General features: G+C 51.3%; 1 protein-coding gene across 2 annotated transcripts in view; it reads right to left on the bottom strand.

The window, feature by feature from the left end:
* Positions 1-18,885, bottom strand: part of nvl (nuclear VCP like) — a 57,333-nt gene that overhangs the window by 4,595 nt on the left and 33,853 nt on the right. The window contains exons 14-21 of one of the 2 annotated variants that reach the window (XM_080507248.1): positions 14,159-14,441; positions 13,134-13,355; positions 12,587-12,691; positions 10,671-10,733; positions 9,326-9,445; positions 6,912-7,011; positions 5,733-5,839; positions 5,581-5,657 (exon numbers count right to left, since the gene is read on the bottom strand). In XM_080507248.1, coding sequence (XP_080363374.1) covers positions 5,581-5,657; positions 5,733-5,839; positions 6,912-7,011; positions 9,326-9,445; positions 10,671-10,733; positions 12,587-12,691; positions 13,134-13,355; positions 14,159-14,441 — 1,077 coding nt within the window. The remainder of the gene's footprint in view (positions 1-5,580; positions 5,658-5,732; positions 5,840-6,911; positions 7,012-9,325; positions 9,446-10,670; positions 10,734-12,586; positions 12,692-13,133; positions 13,356-14,158; positions 14,442-18,885) is intronic. The other variant, XM_080507249.1, reaches the window with a different exon arrangement.

Raw genomic sequence — 18,885 nt, 5'->3', positions numbered from 1 at the left:
CCACCCCCGTGCTTCACAGTAGGTCTGGTGTTCTTTGATGTTTCCACCCCCTTGCTTCACAGTAGGTCTGGTGTTCTTTGATGTTTCCACCCCCGTGCTTCACAGTAGGTCTGGTGTTCTTTGGATGCAACTCAGCATTCTTTCTCCTCCAAACACCACGAGTTGAGTTTTGACCAAAAAGTTCTATTTTGGTTTCATCTGACCATACGACATTCTCCCAATCCTCTTCTGGATCGTCCAAATGCTCTGTAGCAAACTTCAGACGGGCCTGGACATGTCCTGGCTGAAGCAGGGGGACACGTCTGGCACTGCAGGATTGAGTCCCTGGCGGCGTAGTGTGTTACTGATGGTACCTTTGTTACTCTGGTCCCAGCTCTCTGCAGGTCCTTCACTAGGTCCCCCGTGTGCTTCTGGGAGTTTTGCTCACCGTTCTTGTGATCATTGTGACCCCACGGGGTGAGATCTTGCGTGGAGCCCCAGATGGAGGGAGATTATCAGTGGTCTTGTATGTCTTCCATTTTCTAATAATTGCTCCTACAGTTGATTTCTTCACACCAAGCTGCTTCCCTACTGCAGATTCAGTCTTCCCAGCCTGGTGCAGGTCTACAATTGTGTTTCTGGTGTCCTTGGACAGCTCTTTGGTCTTGGCCTAGTGGAGTTTGGAGTGGGACTGTTTGGGGTTGTGGACAGGTGTCTTTCATACTGAGAACCAGTTCAAACAGGTGCCATTAATACAGGTAAGGAGTGGAGGACAGAGGAGCCTCTTAAGCCCCGTCTCCACCGCACAGAAAGTACCAGCCTAGACCGGTCTAAACCGCTCCGGTTCGCGTCTCACGACATGTAATGCAGTCTAAACCGCTCCAGACCGCTCCAAAGGCGACCGCTTTTCCGCTACCCATCCGTTGGGGTACCAGGACCACGGAACGGGTCTGAGGTTGAGCTGCTGTCTGCTGATTGGTCAGTGATTTACTACACGCCCTCAATATTTTAATGTGCTGGCTGGATGAATCCTCTGCTGTCAGTGTGGTCAGCTGTGCTCTGGTTGTTTTTATTTTCCTTTTCTTTTCTTTGCTGCTCAACTTTAGTGTTTGTTGTGAAAGAGCGGACTTGAGGCAGGGGGAGACCGAGGGGAGGGACTTTGCATCGCGTTGGAGTTTTCTGTTTGCAGCATAGCGCTCGCCGTGGCGCTGATGCGCATCCGGGACACCGGAGTCTGGAGCTTTGGTCTCCGGCGCTGACCGCGCTCCGGCAGCTCCGCTTCCCAGAGGCGGTCAGCGTTCTGTTCAGCCGCGGTCAGTGGAGCTTTATCGCGGGGACGGACCGCGGAAGCCATGAAAAGGAGCTCGGAGCCTCCGTGTTCCGGCGCTGTGCTGCCGGAACACGGAGGCGCCGGAGTGTAGAACCTCCTCAGACTCCCGTGTCTGTGCCTCAGCCAACCGGGGGGAACGCTCCGGCCACTTGCCCCGCCCCCCAGCGCTCGAGTGCGGGGCACGTCGCCCCAAGTCCCCGGCAAGCGGCCGAGCGACTCGCTCTCTCACAACAAACACGGAAGTTGCGCTGCAGCTCTCCGCTGCAAAAAATGACTGCTGCAAAAAGTAACTTTTTTTTTTTCCGCTGCAAAAAATAACAGTGCAAAGTGGAGAATTTAAACAACAGAGGATTCATAAGATCTACATCTGACGACGTTCTTTTCTGTTATAATGTCACATTTCTGCGGAGCTCATAAGCCCCGCCCACTTTCCATGCTCCTCTCTGCAGTGGGGACGCGACCCAAAATTTCGGTCGGGGTCTCTATTCCGAACTGCTCCGTACCGCTCCGCTCCGCCCCGGCACTTGTGTGCGGTGGAGACGGGGCTTTAAAGAAGGAGTTACAGTCTGTGAGAGACACAAATCTTGCTTGTTTGTAAGTGACAAATACTTATTTTCCACCATAATTTGCAAATAAATTCTTTCAAAACCAGACAATGTGATTTTCTGGATTTTTTTTTCTCATTCTGTCTCTCATAGTTGAGGTATACCTATGATGAAACTTACAGGCCTCCCTCATCTTTTTAAGTGGGACAACTTGTACAATTGGTGGCTGACTAAATACTTTTTTGCCCCACTGTATATATATATACATACACAGTGGGGAGAAGAAGTACTTGACACACTGCTGGTTGTTGAAGTACTTCCTCTTACAAAGCATGTAGAGGTGTGTAATGTGTATCACAGGTCCTCTTGTACTGTGAGGGACACAATCTAAAACTAGAATGCAGAACATCTCAGTGGAGGATTTTTAAATCATTCATTTCCATTGTATTCATGACACAAGTATTTGATACATCAGACAAACAGAACTCAATATTTGGTAGAGAAACACTGCAGCAGGGATTCTGGCCACTCCTCCATACAGATGTTCTCCAGAGCGTTCAGGTTTCAGGGCTTTCATCTCTCTGTAGAGATTTTCTATTGGATTCAGGTCTGGAGACTGGCAAGGCCACTCCAGGACCTGGAGACGCTTCCTACGGAGCCACTCCAGGACCTGGAGACGTTTCCTACGGAGCCACTCCAGGACCTGGAGACGCTTCCTACGGAGCCACTCCAGGACCTTGAGACGCTTCCTACGGAGCCACTCCAGGACCTGGAGACGCTTCCTACGGAGCCACTCCAGGACCTGGAGACGCTTCCTACGGAGCCACTCCAGGACCTGGAGACGCTTCCTACGGAGCCACTCCAGGACCTTGAGATGAGACCTTGAGAAGACCATCTTCAGTGCTCTTACTGAGGGAAGGAGGTTGTTGGCCCAGGTCTCACCATACATGGCCTCATCATCCTCCCTCAATACGGTCAGTCGTCCCTTTGCAGAAAGCATCCCCAAACAATGATGTTTCACCTCCATGTTCACAGTTGGATGGTGTTGTTGGGGTTGTACTCATCCTTCTTTCTCCAAACAAGGTGAGAGGAGTTTAGACCAAACAGCTCCACTGTTGTCTCATCACACCACATGACCTTCTCCCAGTCCTCCTCTGAATCATCCACATGGTCGTTGGCAGACTTCAGACGGGCCTTGACATGTTGTCTTGAGCAGGAGGACCTTGACATGTTGCCTTGAGCAGGGGGACCTTGACATGTTGTCTTGAGCAGGGGGACCTTGACATGTTGTCTTGAGCAGGAGGACCTTGACATGTTGTCTTGAGCAGGGGGACCTTGACATGTTGTCTTGAGCAGGGGGACCTTGACATGTTGTCTTGAGCAGGAGGACCTTGACATGTTGTCTTGAGCAGGAGGACCTTGACATGTTGTCTTGAGCAGGAGGACCTTGACATGCTGTCTTGAGCAGGAGGACCTTGACATGTTGTCTTGAGCAGGAGGACCTTGACATGCTGTCTTGAGCAGGAGGACCTTGACATGTTGTCTTGAGCAGGAGGACCTTGACATGTTGTCTTGAGCAGGAGGACCTTGACATGTTGTCTTGAGCAGGGGGACCTTGACATGCTGTCTTGAGCAGGGGGACCTTGACATGCTGTCTTGAGCAGGAGGACCTTGACATGCTGTCTTGAGCAGGAGGACCTTGACATGCTGTCTTGAGCAGGAGGACCTTGACATGTTGTCTTGAGCAGGAGGACCTTGACATGCTGTCTTGAGCAGGAGGACCTTGACATGCTGTCTTGAGCAGGAGGACCTTGACATGTTGTCTTGAGCAGGAGGACCTTGACATGTTGTCTTGAGCAGGGGGACCTTGACATGCTGTCTTGAGCAGGGGGACCTTGACATGTTGTCTTGAGCAGGGGGACCTTGACATGCTGTCTTGAGCAGGAGGACCTTGACATGCTGTCTTGAGCAGGAGGACCTTGACATGCTGTCTTGAGCAGGGGGAGCTTGCGTGCACTGCAGGATTATAATCCATGATGGCGGAGTGTTACTGATGGTTTTCTTTGAGACGGTGGTCCAGCTCTCTCCAGGTCATTGACCAGGTCCTGCCGTGTGGTTCTGGCCTCATCCCTCACTGTCCTCATGATCATTGAAGCCCCACGAGGACAGATCTTGCATGGCGCTCCAGAGGGAGATCGACCGTCGTCTTGAACTTCTTCCATTTCCTGATAATTGCACCAACAGTTGTTGCCTTCCCACCAAGCTGCTTCTCTTGTCCTGGAGCCCAGCCTTGTGTAGGTCTACAGTTTATCCCTGATGTCCTTGCCTCTTGTCCTGGAGCCCAGCCTTGTGTAGGTCTACAGTTTATCCCTGATGTCCTTGCCTCTTGTCCTGGAGCCCAGCCTTGTGTAGGTCTACAGTTTATCCCTGATGTCCTTGCCTCTTGTCCTGGAGCCCAGCCTTGTCCAGGTCCACAGTTTATCCCTGATGTCCTTGCCTCTTGTCCTGGAGCCCAGCATTGTGTAGGTCTACAGTTTATCCCTGATGTCCTTGCCTCTTGTCCTGGAGCCCAGCCTTGTGCAGGTCCACAGTTTATCCCTGATGTCCTTGCCTCTTGTCCTGGAGCCCAGCCTTGTGCAGGTCCACAGTTTATCCCTGATGTCCTTGCCTCTTGTCCTGGAGCCCAGCCTTGTGCAGGTCCACAGTTTATCCCTGATGTCCTTGCCTCTTGTCCTGGAGCCCAGCCTTGTCCAGGTCCACAGTTTATCCCTGATGTCCTTACACAGTCCTCTGGTCATGGCCATTGTGGACAGGTTGGAGTGTGTGGACAGGTGTCTTTTATACAGGTAGTGAGTGGAGAACAGGAGGGCTTCTTAAAGAAGAACTAACAGGAGCCTCAATTCTTACTGGTTGATAGGCCATCAAATACTTGTGTCATGAATACAATGGAAATGAATGATTTAAAAATCCTCCACTGAGATGTTCTGCATTCTAGTTTTAGATTGTGTCCCTCACAGTAGAAGAGGACCTGTGATACACATTACACACCTCTACATGCTTTGTAAGAGGGAGTACTTCAACAACCAGCAGTGTGTCAAGTACTTCTTCTCCCCACTGTATACCCCGACCTTCTTTCTTTTTAAATATGCCTCGGCTGGATTTAGATATTTGGGGGTGTTTACCACCAATTCATTTGATCAACTTCTCTCAAAAAACTTTCTCCCCTCCTTGAAAGATGCAAGCTTTATTCTGATAGATGGGCTAATCTTCCATTATCCTTAGTAGGCAAAGTCAATTTGGTTAAAATGGTCGTTTTACTCAAGTTTTTATATCTTCTTTCCCTGCCCTTATTAAAAAGTATTTTTTTAGATCACTTGATCAATTGATAAGTTCTTTCCAATGGGGCAATAAAAGGCATCAGATCAGTAATACAGCTCCCCAAAATGCTTGGTGGCCTGGCTCTGCCTAATTCTTTGTATGATTACTGGTCTTGTAATATCCATAAACTATTACACTGGTTTAACGACATACCTGATGAGAGCTGCCCCACTTGGGTCAATATGGAAATAACCTGTTCGAAATGATCGCTTCGCTCTTTGGTTTGCTTTCAACTCCCTTTAACTGCTTCCAACTTCACCACAAACCCAGTGATCACAAACTCCATTAGAATCTGGATTGAAATGAGGGTCCAGGTCCTGTCGGGGGTGTCCTGATCTTGGTTCTCACCTGAAGCAATCACAACGCTCGTCAAAGGCCAGATGTTCCAGACTCACATCTGGGTCCAGTGGAGGCCTGGTCCCGCCCTGCAACACACCAGAGTCCTCAGTCATTATGGAGAACCAGCAGAGCGGCTCTGGACCCTCTGGACCCTCTGTCACCTTGGTGATGGTCTGCAGGATGCTGTGGCGGTCCACCGCGGGGGGCAGACCCACATACAACGTCTTGTCCAGACGACCTGGCCTCAGGACGGCAGGGTCAATGATATCTAGAGGGACAACATGAGCTGGTGTTAGGGGAGGAAGATGCTCTACAATGTGGATTAGAGGAGGAAGATGCTCTACAATGTGGATTAGAGGAGGAATATGCTCTACAATGTGGTGTCAGAGGAGGAAGATGCTCTACAATGTGGTGTTAGAGGAGGAAGATGCTCTATAATGTGGTGTCAGAGGAGGAAGATGCTCTATAATGTGGTGTTAGAGGAGGAAGACGCTCTACAATGTGGTGTTAGAGGAGGAAGACGCTCTACAATGTGGTGTTAGAGGGGGAAGATGCTCTACAATGTGGTGTCAGAGGAGGAAGATGCTCTACAATGTGGTGTTAGAGGAGGAAGACGCTCTACAATGTGGTGTTAGAGGGGGAAGATGTTCTACAATGTGGTGTCAGGGGAGGAAGATGCTCTACAATGTGGTGTTAGAGGAGGAAGATGCTCTACAATGTGGTGTTAGAGGAGGAAGACGCTCTACAATGTGGTGTTAGAGGGGGAAGATGCTCTACAATGTGGTGTCAGAGGAGGAAGATGCTCTACAATGTGGATTAGAGGAGGAAGACGCTCTACAATGTGGATTAGAGGAGGAAGATGCTCTACAATGTGGATTAGAGGAGGAAGATGCTCTACAATGTGGTGTTAGAGGAGGAAGATGCTCTACAATGTGGATTAGAGGAGGAAGATGCTCTACAATGTGGTGTTAGAGGAGGAAGATGCTCTACAATGTGGATTAGAGGAGGAAGACGCTCTACAATGTGGATTAGAGGAGGAAGATGCTCTACAATGTGGATTAGAGGAGGAAGATGCTCTACAATGTGGTGTCAGAGGAGGAATATGCTCTACAATGTGGTGTTAGAGGAGGAAGATGCTCTATAATGTGGTGTCAGAGGAGGAAGATGCTCTATAATGTGGTGTTAGAGGAGGAATATGCTCTACAATGTGGATTAGAGGAGGAAGATGCTCTACAATGTGGATTAGAGGAGGAAGATGCTCTACAATGTGGTGTCAGAGGAGGAAGATGCTCTACAATGTGGATTAGAGGAGGAAGATGCTCTATGATCCTGCAGAGTACCTGGCCTGTTGGTTGCAGCCATGATGAAAACCTGCCGTCTGGACACCAAACCGTCCATCTCTGTCAGCAGCTGGTTGACGACCCGAACACTGGCTCCAGACTGCAACGGAACCGGGCCACAACACAATTTTGCAAGTCAGAACAGAACCTGACGAGTCAGAACAGAACCAGAGGAGTCATAACAGAACCTGACGAGTCAGAACAGAACCAGAGGAGTCAGAACAGAACCAGAGGAGTCAGAACAGAACCTGACGAGTCAGAACAGAACCAGAGGAGTCAGAACAGAACCAGAGGTGTCAGAACAGAACCTGACGAGTCAGAACAGAACCAGAGGAGTCAGAACAGAACCAGAGGTGTCAGAACAGAACCTGACGAGTCAGAACAGAACCAGAGGAGTCAGAACAGAACCAGAGGAGTCAGAACAGAACCAGAGCAGCACAAGTTTGGAAGAAAGACAAAAACAGAAGTGTTTGTCATTAAAGTTGTTCCAGAAAAAGCTTTAGCAGGAGAGATGGAGTCAAAGATCAAAGAAAACACTTTCCAAGACCAAAGAGTCAAACTGGGGATGAGACGTGTCTCAGACCAGTATCCCGTCCGGATAATGCACTGCTGACCAGTATGAGCATGATACGAGTAAAACTCATCAATATCCAAATCCTCACTTGGTCACTGACTGTCTTCAGGCTCTGATTGGCCGGTCACACACAGACCCCCCCCCCCCCCCCCCCACACACACACACATCTCTGTAGTAGCTTGGACACACAAAGTGACTGTTACTCTCTTCAGTACCTCTTAGGTTTTCTTCAGCTCGCCTCTATTTCGGTTTGTTTGATATTTAAAGTTGCTTGATGAACTTGTTTCATAACGTACAGTATTTGACAAGACAGAGCTGAGAACGCCTCGTCGGTCACTGCTTCTACTCTGGCTGTGTTTTGTTTTTTCCTGTCTGGCTGCTGGTGTAAAGTCAGTTAGAAACTTTGCTGGTACTGAACGTGGCGCTTTTGAGAAGAACACAGTGAACAAGGCTATTATTTCCTGTTTACCACCACTGGATGTTTACATGAATCACTAAGTTCACACACCATTAAAATATAAACAGTCTTACAGACCACTTACACACATACACACATATAGCTGAACACACAAAGTAGCTTTATTAATATGTTTATTGTATGTGGCTGTTCATAAAAATAAATAAAATATTATAAATATTACAAATTAAGCTTTATATTCTAAACTCAAGGTTCACATACTCAGAGTTGATTGAACTAATTCAGATCAGCTGTTCTGGAACTGGAAACTCAGAGTTCCTCGTATCAGAGTCAGTCAACTCAGAGTTCAGACAGAGACTCAGTCCCCCCCCCTCCACCCCTCCCTACCAGCCAGCTCAAAGTAGTACTTCCCTGGCTGTGTACTTCCCTGGCTGTGTACTTCCCTGACTGAGTACTTCCCTGGCTGGTAGTACTTCCCTGACTGTGTACTTCCCTGACTGAGTACTTCCCTGACTGTGTACTTCCCTGACTGTGTACTTCCCTGACTGAGTACTTCCCTGGCTGTGTACTTCCCTGGCTGTGTACTTCCCTGGCTGGTAGTACATCCCTGGCTGTGTACTTCCCTGGCTGGTAGTACTTCCCTGGCTGGTAGTACATCCCTGGCTGGTAGTACTTCCCTGGCTGGTAGTACTTCCCTGGCTGGTAGTACTTCCCTGACTGTGTACTTCACTGGCTGGTAGTACTTCCCTGACTGAGTACTTCCCTGACTGAGTACTTCCCTGGCTGTGTACTTCCCTGGCTGTGTACTTCCCTGGCTGGTAGTACATCCCTGGCTGTGTACTTCCCTGGCTGGTAGTACTTCCCTGGCTGGTAGTACTTCCCTGACTGTGTACTTCCCTGGCTGGTAGTACTTCCCTGACTGAGTACTTCCCTGGCTGTGTACTTCCCTGGCTGGTAGTACATCCCTGGCTGGTAGTACATCCCTGGCTGGTAGTACTTCCCTGACTGTGTACTTCCCTGGCTGGTAGTACTTCCCTGGCTGGTAGTACTTCCCTGGCTGGTAGTACTTCCCTGGCTGTGCACTTCCCTGGCTGGTAGTACTTCCCTGGCTGGTAGTACTTCCCTGGCTGGTAGTACTTCCCTGGCTGTGTACTTCCCTGGCTGGTAGTACTTCCCTGACTGGTAGTAGTTCCCTGGCTGAGTACTTCCCTGACTGAGTACTTCCCTGGCTGTGTACTTCCCTGGCTGGTAGTACATCCCTGGCTGTGTACTTCCCTGGCTGTGTACTTCCCTGGCTGTGTACTTCCCTGGCTGGTAGTACTTCTCTGGCTGGTAGTACTTCCCTGGCTGTGTACTTCCCTGACTGGTAGTACTTCCCTGGCTGGTAGTACTTCCCTGTAGAGCTGCTCCACTGTCCCCACCTCGTGTCCAGAGCGTCGAGGACACAGAGCGTCCACCTCGTCAAAGAAGATCACACAGGGAGACGAGTTACTGGCTCTCTGGAAGACCTGACGGACCGCACGCTCACTCTCCCCCACGTACTGCACGCACACACACACACACACACACACACACACACACACACACACACACACACACACACACACACACACACACACACACACACACACACACACACACACACACACACACACACACACACACACACACACACACACACACACACACACACACACACACACACACACACACACACACACACACACACACAGGAGTGAGACATTAAGTGGTGACAGGAGTTTGAGGAACTCAGACTGACACTACAGACTACAGACACTACAGACTACAGACTACAGACACTAGACACTATAGACTACAGACACTACAGACTACAGACACTATAGACTACAGACTACAGACACTATAGACTACAGACACAACAGACTACAGACACTATAGACTACAGACACTATAGACTACAGACACTACAGACTACAGACACTAGACACTATAGACTACAGACACAACAGACTACAGACACTAGACACTATAGACTACAGACACTACAGACTAAAGACACTACAGACTACAGACACTAGACACTATAGACTACAGACACTACAGACTACAGACACTAGACACTATAGACTACAGACACAACAGACTACAGACACTAGACACTATAGACTACAGACACTACAGACTAAAGACACTACAGACTACAGACTACAGACACTAGACACTATAGACTACAGACACTACAGACTACAGACACTACAGACTACAGACACTAGACACTATAGACTACAGACACTACAGACTACAGACACTATAGACTACAGACTACAGACACTATAGACTACAGACACAACAGACTACAGACACTATAGACTACAGACACTACAGACTACAGACACTAGACACTATAGACTACAGACACAACAGACTACAGACACTAGACACTATAGACTACAGACACTACAGACTAAAGACACTACAGACTACAGACACTAGACACTATAGACTACAGACACTACAGACTACAGACACTAGACACTATAGACTACAGACACTACAGACTACAGACACTATAGACTACAGACTACAGACACTATAGACTACAGACACTAGACACTATAGACTACAGACACTACAGACTACAGACACTAGACACTATAGACTACAGACACTACAGACTACAGACACTAGACACTATAGACTACAGACACTACAGACTACAGACACTACAGACTACAGACACTACAGACACTACAGACAACAGACTCTACAGACAGAACGACTCACCATGTTAAGCAGCTCCGGTCCTTTAACAGAGATGAAGTTGAGACCGGACTCGTTAGCCACCGCCTAAACAAACAAACACAGAGCTTTAAAACAGGACGGGGAGGATGGATGTGACTGGCTGGATGAATGTGACTGGCTGGATGAATGTGACTGACTGGATGAATGTGACTGGCTGGATGAATGTGACTGACTGGATGAATGTGACTGACTGGATGAATGTGACTGGATGGATGAATGGGACTGACTGGATGAATGGGACTGGATGGATGAATGAGACTGGATGGATGAATGGGACTGGCTGGGTGAATGGGACTGGCTGGATGAATGTGACTGGCTGGATGAATGTGACTGGATGGATGAATGTGACTGGCTGGATGAATGTGACTGGCTGGATGAATGGGACTGACTGGATGAATGTGACTGGCTGGATGAATGGGACTGGCTGGATGAATGTGACTGGCTGGATGAATGGGACTGGCTGGATGAATGGGACTGGCTGGATGAATGGGACTGGCTGGATGAATGGGACTGGCTGGATGAATGGGACTGGCTGGATGAATGGGACTGGATGGATGAATGGGACTGGATGGATGAATGTGACTGGCTGGATGAATGGGACTGGATGGATGAATGGGACTGGATGGATGAATGTGACTGGCTGGATGAATGTGACTGGATGGATGAATGGGACTGACTGGATGAATGGGACTGACTGGATGAATGGGACTGGCTGGATGAATGGGACTGGCTGGATGAATGGGACTGACTGGATGAATGTGACTGACTGGATGAATGGGACTGACTGGATGAATGTGACTGGATGGATGAATGTGACTGGCTGGATGAATGGGACTGACTGGATGAATGTGACTGGATGGATGAATGGGACTGGCTGGATGAATGTGACTGACTGGATGAATGTGACTGACTGGATGAATGTGACTGGCTGGATGAATGGGACTGACTGGATGAATGGGACTGGCTGGATGAATGGGACTGGCTGGATGAATGTGACTGGCTGGATGAATGGGACTGGATGGATGAATGGGACTGACTGGATGAATGTGACTGGCTGGATGAATGTGACTGGATGAATGGGACTGGCTGGATGAATGGGACTGGATGGATGAATGGGACTGGATGGATGAATGGGACTGGATGGATGAATGGGACTGGCTGGATGAATGGGACTGGCTGGATGAATGTGACTGGCTGGATGAATGTGACTGGATGGATGAATGTGACTGGCTGGATGAATGTGACTGGCTGGATGAATGGGACTGACTGGATGAATGTGACTGGCTGGATGAATGGGACTGACTGGATGAATGTGACTGGCTGGATGAATGTGACTGGATGGATGAATGGGACTGGCTGGATGAATGGGACTGGCTGGATGAATGGGACTGACTGGATGAATGGGACTGGATGGATGAATGTGACTGGCTGGATGAATGTGACTGGATGGATGAATGGGACTGGATGGATGAATGGGACTGGCTGGATGAATGGGACTGACTGGATGAATGTGACTGGCTGGATGAATGTGACTGGATGGATGAATGTGACTGGATGGATGAATGTGACTGGCTGGATGAATGTGACTGGCTGGATGAATGGGACTGGATGGATGAATGGGACTGGCTGGATGAATGGGACTGGCTGGATGAATGGGACTGGATGGATGAATGTGACTGTCTGGATGAATGGGACTGGCTGGATGAATGGGACTGGCTGGATGAATGTGACTGGCTGGATGAATGGGACTGGCTGGATGAATGGGACTGACTGGATGAATGTGACTGGCTGGATGAATGGGACTGACTGGATGAATGTGACTGGCTGGATGAATGGGACTGGCTGGATGAATGGGACTGACTGGATGAATGTGACTGGCTGGATGAATGTGACGTCACCTTGGCGAGCAGAGTCTTTCCGCAGCCTGGCGGTCCAGCTAGCAGGACGCCTGACGGAGCGCTGAGACCGAGAGCACGGAACTGTTCTGGAGAACGAACCGGAGCCTGCAGGACGGACAGACGGATGTCAGACCTATCAGAGATGTACTGTGTTTACAGATGTGTATGTGCATTACTCTGTACAACAGGGAATTTTTCACTTCATTTCAATAACTACTGGAGAAATGTGGTAAAAATATTGATCTTTTGTCGCAGTGCAGCAGAGAAACCACCGCGATCTCTGCGTCTAACATCAAACCACGTGGCTCGTTACCATGACGACTGACTGCGACGTCAAACCACACAGCTCTTTACTACGACGAAGGATTGCAATGGCAAACCACGCGCTCATTACCATGACGACCGAATCTTACGATACTGAGACGTTCTGCTTCACAGAGAACAAAAGTTCCAGTGGAGTGGAAACAAGGAAGACAAAAATGAACACATGAACGACGGGATGAATGCAGGTTAGACGAGATATTGAGAAGGTGGAGGCGAGTGGTACCAGGATGGCCATGGCCAGCTCCTCCCGCACGTCCTGCAGGGCGCCCACGTCCTCCCAGGTGACGTCGGGCACGGTGGCGAAGCCCTCCCGCTTGGCGGACGGCTGCACGCTGCCCAGGGCGAGCTGGAAGTCGGCCATGACGATGGAGAGACGCTGCAGCTCCTCCTCCGTCAGGCTCTCTGTGCTCTTCAGCAGGAGGCGCAGGTGGAACAGCTCCCCCTGCTGGAGGCCGCAGGCAACGCAGCCCAACCACAACAGGCTGTTCACCTCGTCCGATAACACCTCCACCCTTTATCTAGAGACCTCCACCCTTCATCTAGAGACCTCCACCCTTCATCTAGTGACCTCCACCCTTCCCCTAGAGACCTCCACCCTTCCCCTAGAGACCTCCACCCTTCATCTGGCGACCTCCACCCTTCATCTGGCGACCTCCACCCTTCATCTAGAGAGCTTCACCCTTTATCTAGAGAGCTTCACCCTTCATCTAGTGACCTCCACCCTTCATCTAGTGACCTCCACCCTTCATCTGGCGACCTCCACCCTTCATCTGGCGACCTCCACCCTTCATCTAGAGACCTCCACCCTTCATCTAGAGACCTCCACCCTTCAACTAGAGACCACCACCCTTCATCTAGACCTCCACCCTTCCCCCAGAGACCTCCACCCTTCATCTAAAGACCTCCACCCTTCCCCTAGAGACCTCCACACATTATCTATAGACCACCACCCTTCATCTAAAGCCCTCCACCCTTTATCTAGAGACCTCCACCCTTCATCTAGCGACCTCCACCCTTCCCCTAGAGACCTCCACTCTTCAACTAGAGACCACCACCCTTCATCTACAGACCTCCACCCTTCCTCTACAGACCTCCACCCTTCCTCTACAGGCCTCCACCCTTCCTCTACAGACCTCCACCCTTCCTCTAAAGCCCTCCACCCTTCCCCTACAGACCTCTACTCTCCTGCTGCTGTTCCAGTGGAGAGGTTCTAATAAAGCCGATGTTGGGAGTGTAAACCAGGACTACCTGTTCAGGACCTGCTGCAGGGTTTTGTTTCAGATCTTGGTCCAGGTCCTGGTTCAGATCTTGGTTGACGTGAGTGTCCTGGGTTGGTTGGACCTCCGCCCCAATCTGGGATGGGGCTGGCCCCACCCGGGCCTCCAGCAGCACTCGGTTGACGGCGCTCATGGCGGCCTCGCGGCACAGCGCCATGAGGTCGGCGCCCACGTAGCCCGGGGTCAGTCGGGCAAGATGGCTGAAGTCAAAGTCGTCTGGAAGCTTCAGCTTACGACATAACGTCTTCAAGATCCTGGGGGGAGAGAGAGAGGGATGAAACTGCTGTTCAGACTTCCAGCGTTGACGATGTAGGACAAAGTGGCGTGCTCGAGTCCCCCAGAACTGTAGACAACCTGTAAACACCACTCTGATTGGAGCAGCGGATCACACTACAGTTGTGATGCGGCAGTGAAAGGACTGGTTTTAAAGCCAAAACGAATCACCCTCTGGCTCCGGGAAGACACGGCGGCACTCACCCTGGACTCAAGAAACCCTGTACTGACGTCAGTGGATGCACTCTGCGAGACGGTGAACAACTTCCCTGCTGCAGGGTCCCTGGCGGGGGAAACTTGGAGTGCACGGCCAGCGCTGAGAAAACAGTGGAGTCACTGAGGACTCAGAATAAGCTGCTCCAGGACCGCCTGGACCATATGGAGAACAGGTCCTGGAGAGTCACTCTACAGATTCTAAACATCCCTGAGGGCAGCAAGTAGGAGCAGGACCCAACCAAGGTTACATCTGGGCTGCTGATGAAAAGAATGGGCCCGGGTGTCTTCTGCAAGCCTCGCCCCTGAACCCGGACCAGGAGGTAACCAGGACCTTCCTGGACCTCAGTGCAGCCACTGGGAAGAAACCAGCCACGTTCAACAAAGGCAAACAAGCTCTTTACCAGAAAGGAGTGAAGCTGCTGTTTCCTGCTGGCCTCAAAGTTAGCCCCAAGGAGGAATCCTTCACTTTTGACCCTCCGGAGGACACAGGCCTTCTATAACGAGCGGCTGAAGGACAAGGAGTGACGTTAAGACGCTCCCGGCCGCTGTCCGTGTCCAGAGTCTTGCTCCCAGTTTGACCAGGTGATGCTAGCTGCTCCCGTTACTGTACTTCACACTGTGGACTTATTATTGCATGGCATCTTTTTTTTTGATCAATGCCTTTTTATAGTTTTTACTACACGGTTAAACAAAGAAAGCTCCATTTAGACATGGAGATCAGATACTCAGCCCGACGAGTAGACAGAGTATTCCGTTCGGTTTGCAATCCAACACATTTCTTAGCCAGTTCTGGAGAAAGAGCGTGACACATTTCCCTTTGTGCAGAACATGAAATGATTTGACCCCTTGCATATGCTTTTAGTGATTCCCAGATAGTACATCTCCAAATATTGAGTTCTGTTTGTCTGATGTATCAAATACTTGTGTCATGAATACAATGGAAATGAATGATTTAAAAATCCTCCACTGAGATGTTCTGCATTCTAGTTCTATTTCATCCCTGCTGACCGCCAGAGGCGGTGCTTAAGCACTGAATATTCTCCTTCGCGCATGCGCAGTGCGAGCATGTATACCAACAATGTCACCTGTGACCCCTGGATGACCCGGAGGAAGTTTATATCTTCAGGTGTCACTCCAGGGCACTTTCCTTTTTTTCTTCTCGCGAGCAGTTTTGCTGGAAGATTGTACAGCTGCCGTTGCTTGGAGCTCCGTGACCGTGGTAGGTCGGAGCAGCGATCATTCGCCCTCCAGGAGCTGCGACGGTGAGTGTTTGTGTAGCAGTAGCTTCACTCATTAGCAACCTCTGTTGGCATAGGCCGCGTTAGCGCCGCCTCCCCCCAGCATACGGTTTGTGTCTGGTCCTGCCGACGTGCGCTGGACGAGGTAAGTAGGCTCTTATTCGGCAGACCGGCGGTTTGTTTAAAAAAAAAAAAAAAAAAAAAAGAGGGAGAGAGATTGTCGGCCGCGTTTGCACAGCCTCCTCCCGACGCTTAAGTTAGCGACTTTGTTTGCTGGTGGGCCGTGTGCGCACGCCCAGAACCCAGCGTGCGTTTTTTGTTTACATTAGCTTCACCGGCTGTAAGCTAGTGACATCCTCTGTTGGAAAGCCCGGTTCGGGTGAGGACCACGGTACGGTGGTTGTTTTTTGTTTGTTTTATTTGGGCTTCTACTGTGCAGGCAGCGTGCGCGCTCCCTTCCCCAGTATACTGTCCTTATACTCGCCCGCTCTGCGGCGGTCGCGCTCAGCTAAGCTGAGAAGTGTGTAGTATCACCGGACAGGCGGCGTACGCGCCCCCTCCCTCTGTTTAACGAGGACAGCTGTGAGTAGCGTCCTGTCAGTGCAGCTACAATGGATGGCTCTCACGGCTGCACATCCTGTGGGGCTTCTTTACAGCCTGAGGATGGCCACGACCTGTGCCCCGCATGTCTCGGTTCTGAGCATCTGCGGGAGGCACTGTCGGCCAAACCCTGCATGAACTGCAGCTTTTTGCCTTGGGCAGTAAGAGTTGCCAGGTTGGCGGGGGTGGAAGGCTCAGTAGCTGAAGTCGACATCCCCCCGGGCCAGCCACCTCCGGCCCGTCGGACACGCTCTAAGCGGCGGGCAGAGGCTACGGGGGCTGCCCCCTCCAGGAGGAAAGCGAAGTCTGACCGTGATGGGTTATCCTCTAAAGTAGAGCAACTGTCTGCTGAATTGGCCCACATGAGATCGCTGCTGGCTGACAGCCAGCCAGTTGTCCCCCTGGTGGCTGAAGTGGCACTCTCGCCCGCAATGCCAGTGCTGCTGCCCGAGGAGGATACACTCTCTTTGGCAGCCTCGGCTAGCCATTTCTGCGATTATGGGGAGGATTTGGATGCTGGACCCCAGATGTCTGAGCAGGGCTCCCACTCCTCAGATCAGAGTTCAGGGGCTGAGGGGGAAGACAACTCCATGCGCGCCATCATGTGCCTGGTTCTACAGCGGTTGCACACAGCTGTCCCGCAGCAGGCAGAGGCTGCACCGGCAAGCGCCTTCTTCAGACGCAGGCCCGCCCCCACAGCCTTCGCAATTCCACATTCAGAGGATTATCTGAAGGAGTTACAAGCCTGTTGGAGGGACAGTAAGGCTTGCTCCCGTCTCTCTGCAGACGGGCGGACCCTGGCCGCCATGCATAATGCAGCAGGGGCTGGCCTGGATCGTGCTCCGGCCATCGAGCCTGCCATTGCTTCTCTTATTGTTTCTCCAGATGAAGCACTGCGAAGGGATGCTCGGTGCCCTCGACCCCAGTGTCGAATAACTGATGACCTTCTTACGAGGGCTTATGATGCTGGAGCACGTGCTGGTCGCATGGGGAACTCCCTATCACACCTCATGTTGGCCCTCTCGGCATCACTGCAGGAGGGCAATGTAACTGCAGATGCGGCCGCCTTTTGTGATGCTTCATTGGAAGCTTTTGGGCTCATGTCTAGAGAGCTTGGTAGAATGATGTCCATTTTGGTCCAAACTCGTCGGCAGGTTTGGCTGTCCCAGTCGAACTTGATCGAGGCAGCCAGAAAAATGCTGCGCAGCCTTCCAGTAGAACCGGGGCAGATGTTTGGTTCTGCGGCCCAGGAAGCACTGGAACGGACCATCCAGGCGGGGCAGACCAGGCAGCAGCTTGCTGGGCTTAGCCGGATGCCTCCTCCTGATAGACCCCCGGCCAGCAGGCTTCGGGGTCCCCCGGCTGCTTTTCGCCCCCACGTGCTGCCGACAACCCGCTCCACTGGTCGTCGTGATGTCCAGCGTCCCGCACAGCGGCCAACCCGGGACTTTCGGGGCTCCGCTCGCTTGCCCCCCAGACGATTTCGAGCTCCGGAGCCGGTCCGACCCCCCGCTAGGGCCCCACGGGGCCGGGGGAATGGGGATTGAGGCCTTGGGGCCGGCGGTGGGGTATTTTTCGCATCAGCAGCTCCGACAGTGGGCTGCTCATGCTTCAGACCCATGGGTGGTTGCCACCCTGACCCACGGGTACAAACTTCAATTCCGCCGCCGGCCCCCCACATCCGGCCGGGTCAGAATGACATCCATCAGCGACCCGGCAAAGGCTCTCGCATTAGACCGGGAGTTGTCCTCCCTCCAGGCCAAAGGCGCCATCGAGCCTGTGGACCCTCGGTCTTATCACAGAGGGTTCTACTCAACGTATTTTCTGGTGGTGAAAAAAACTGGTGGGTTCCGCCCAATCCTGGACCTCAGAGGGTTGAACAAATTTATGAAGGTCATACCTTTCCACATGCTGACCACAGCAGATGTCCTGAGCACGGTGGCGCATGGGGACTGGTTCACGTCGATCGACCTCAAGGACGCGTACTTTCACGTACCAATAGCTTGGCATCACAGGCAGTTTCTGCGCTTCGCATACCGCGGCCGCCACTGGCAGTTCAGGGTGCTGCCCTTCGGGCTCTCTCTCTCCCCAAGGGTCTTCACAAGATGTGTGTCTGCAGCTCTTGCACCTCTACAGTCTCAGGGTTTGAAGGTTCTCCCGTACCTGGACGACTGGCTGATCTGTGCTCCATCCCGTGCCCAGGCGTCCCGGGACACGGAGCGTCTCCTGTCCCATGTGGCTCGACTCGGCCTCAAGGTGAATGTGGGGAAGAGTTGCCTGGTGCCTTCCCGGGTCACAGATTTTATTGGGGTTTCATTGAACAGCATAACAATGACAGCGAGACCCTCCCCCCACCGTGTAGACGATATTT

This window comes from Blennius ocellaris (genome assembly GCF_963422515.1).
Source record: "Blennius ocellaris genome assembly, chromosome: 13".
Classification (NCBI taxonomy): domain Eukaryota; kingdom Metazoa; phylum Chordata; class Actinopteri; order Blenniiformes; family Blenniidae; genus Blennius; species Blennius ocellaris.
This window is presented reverse-complemented; position numbering and strand designations above follow the sequence as displayed.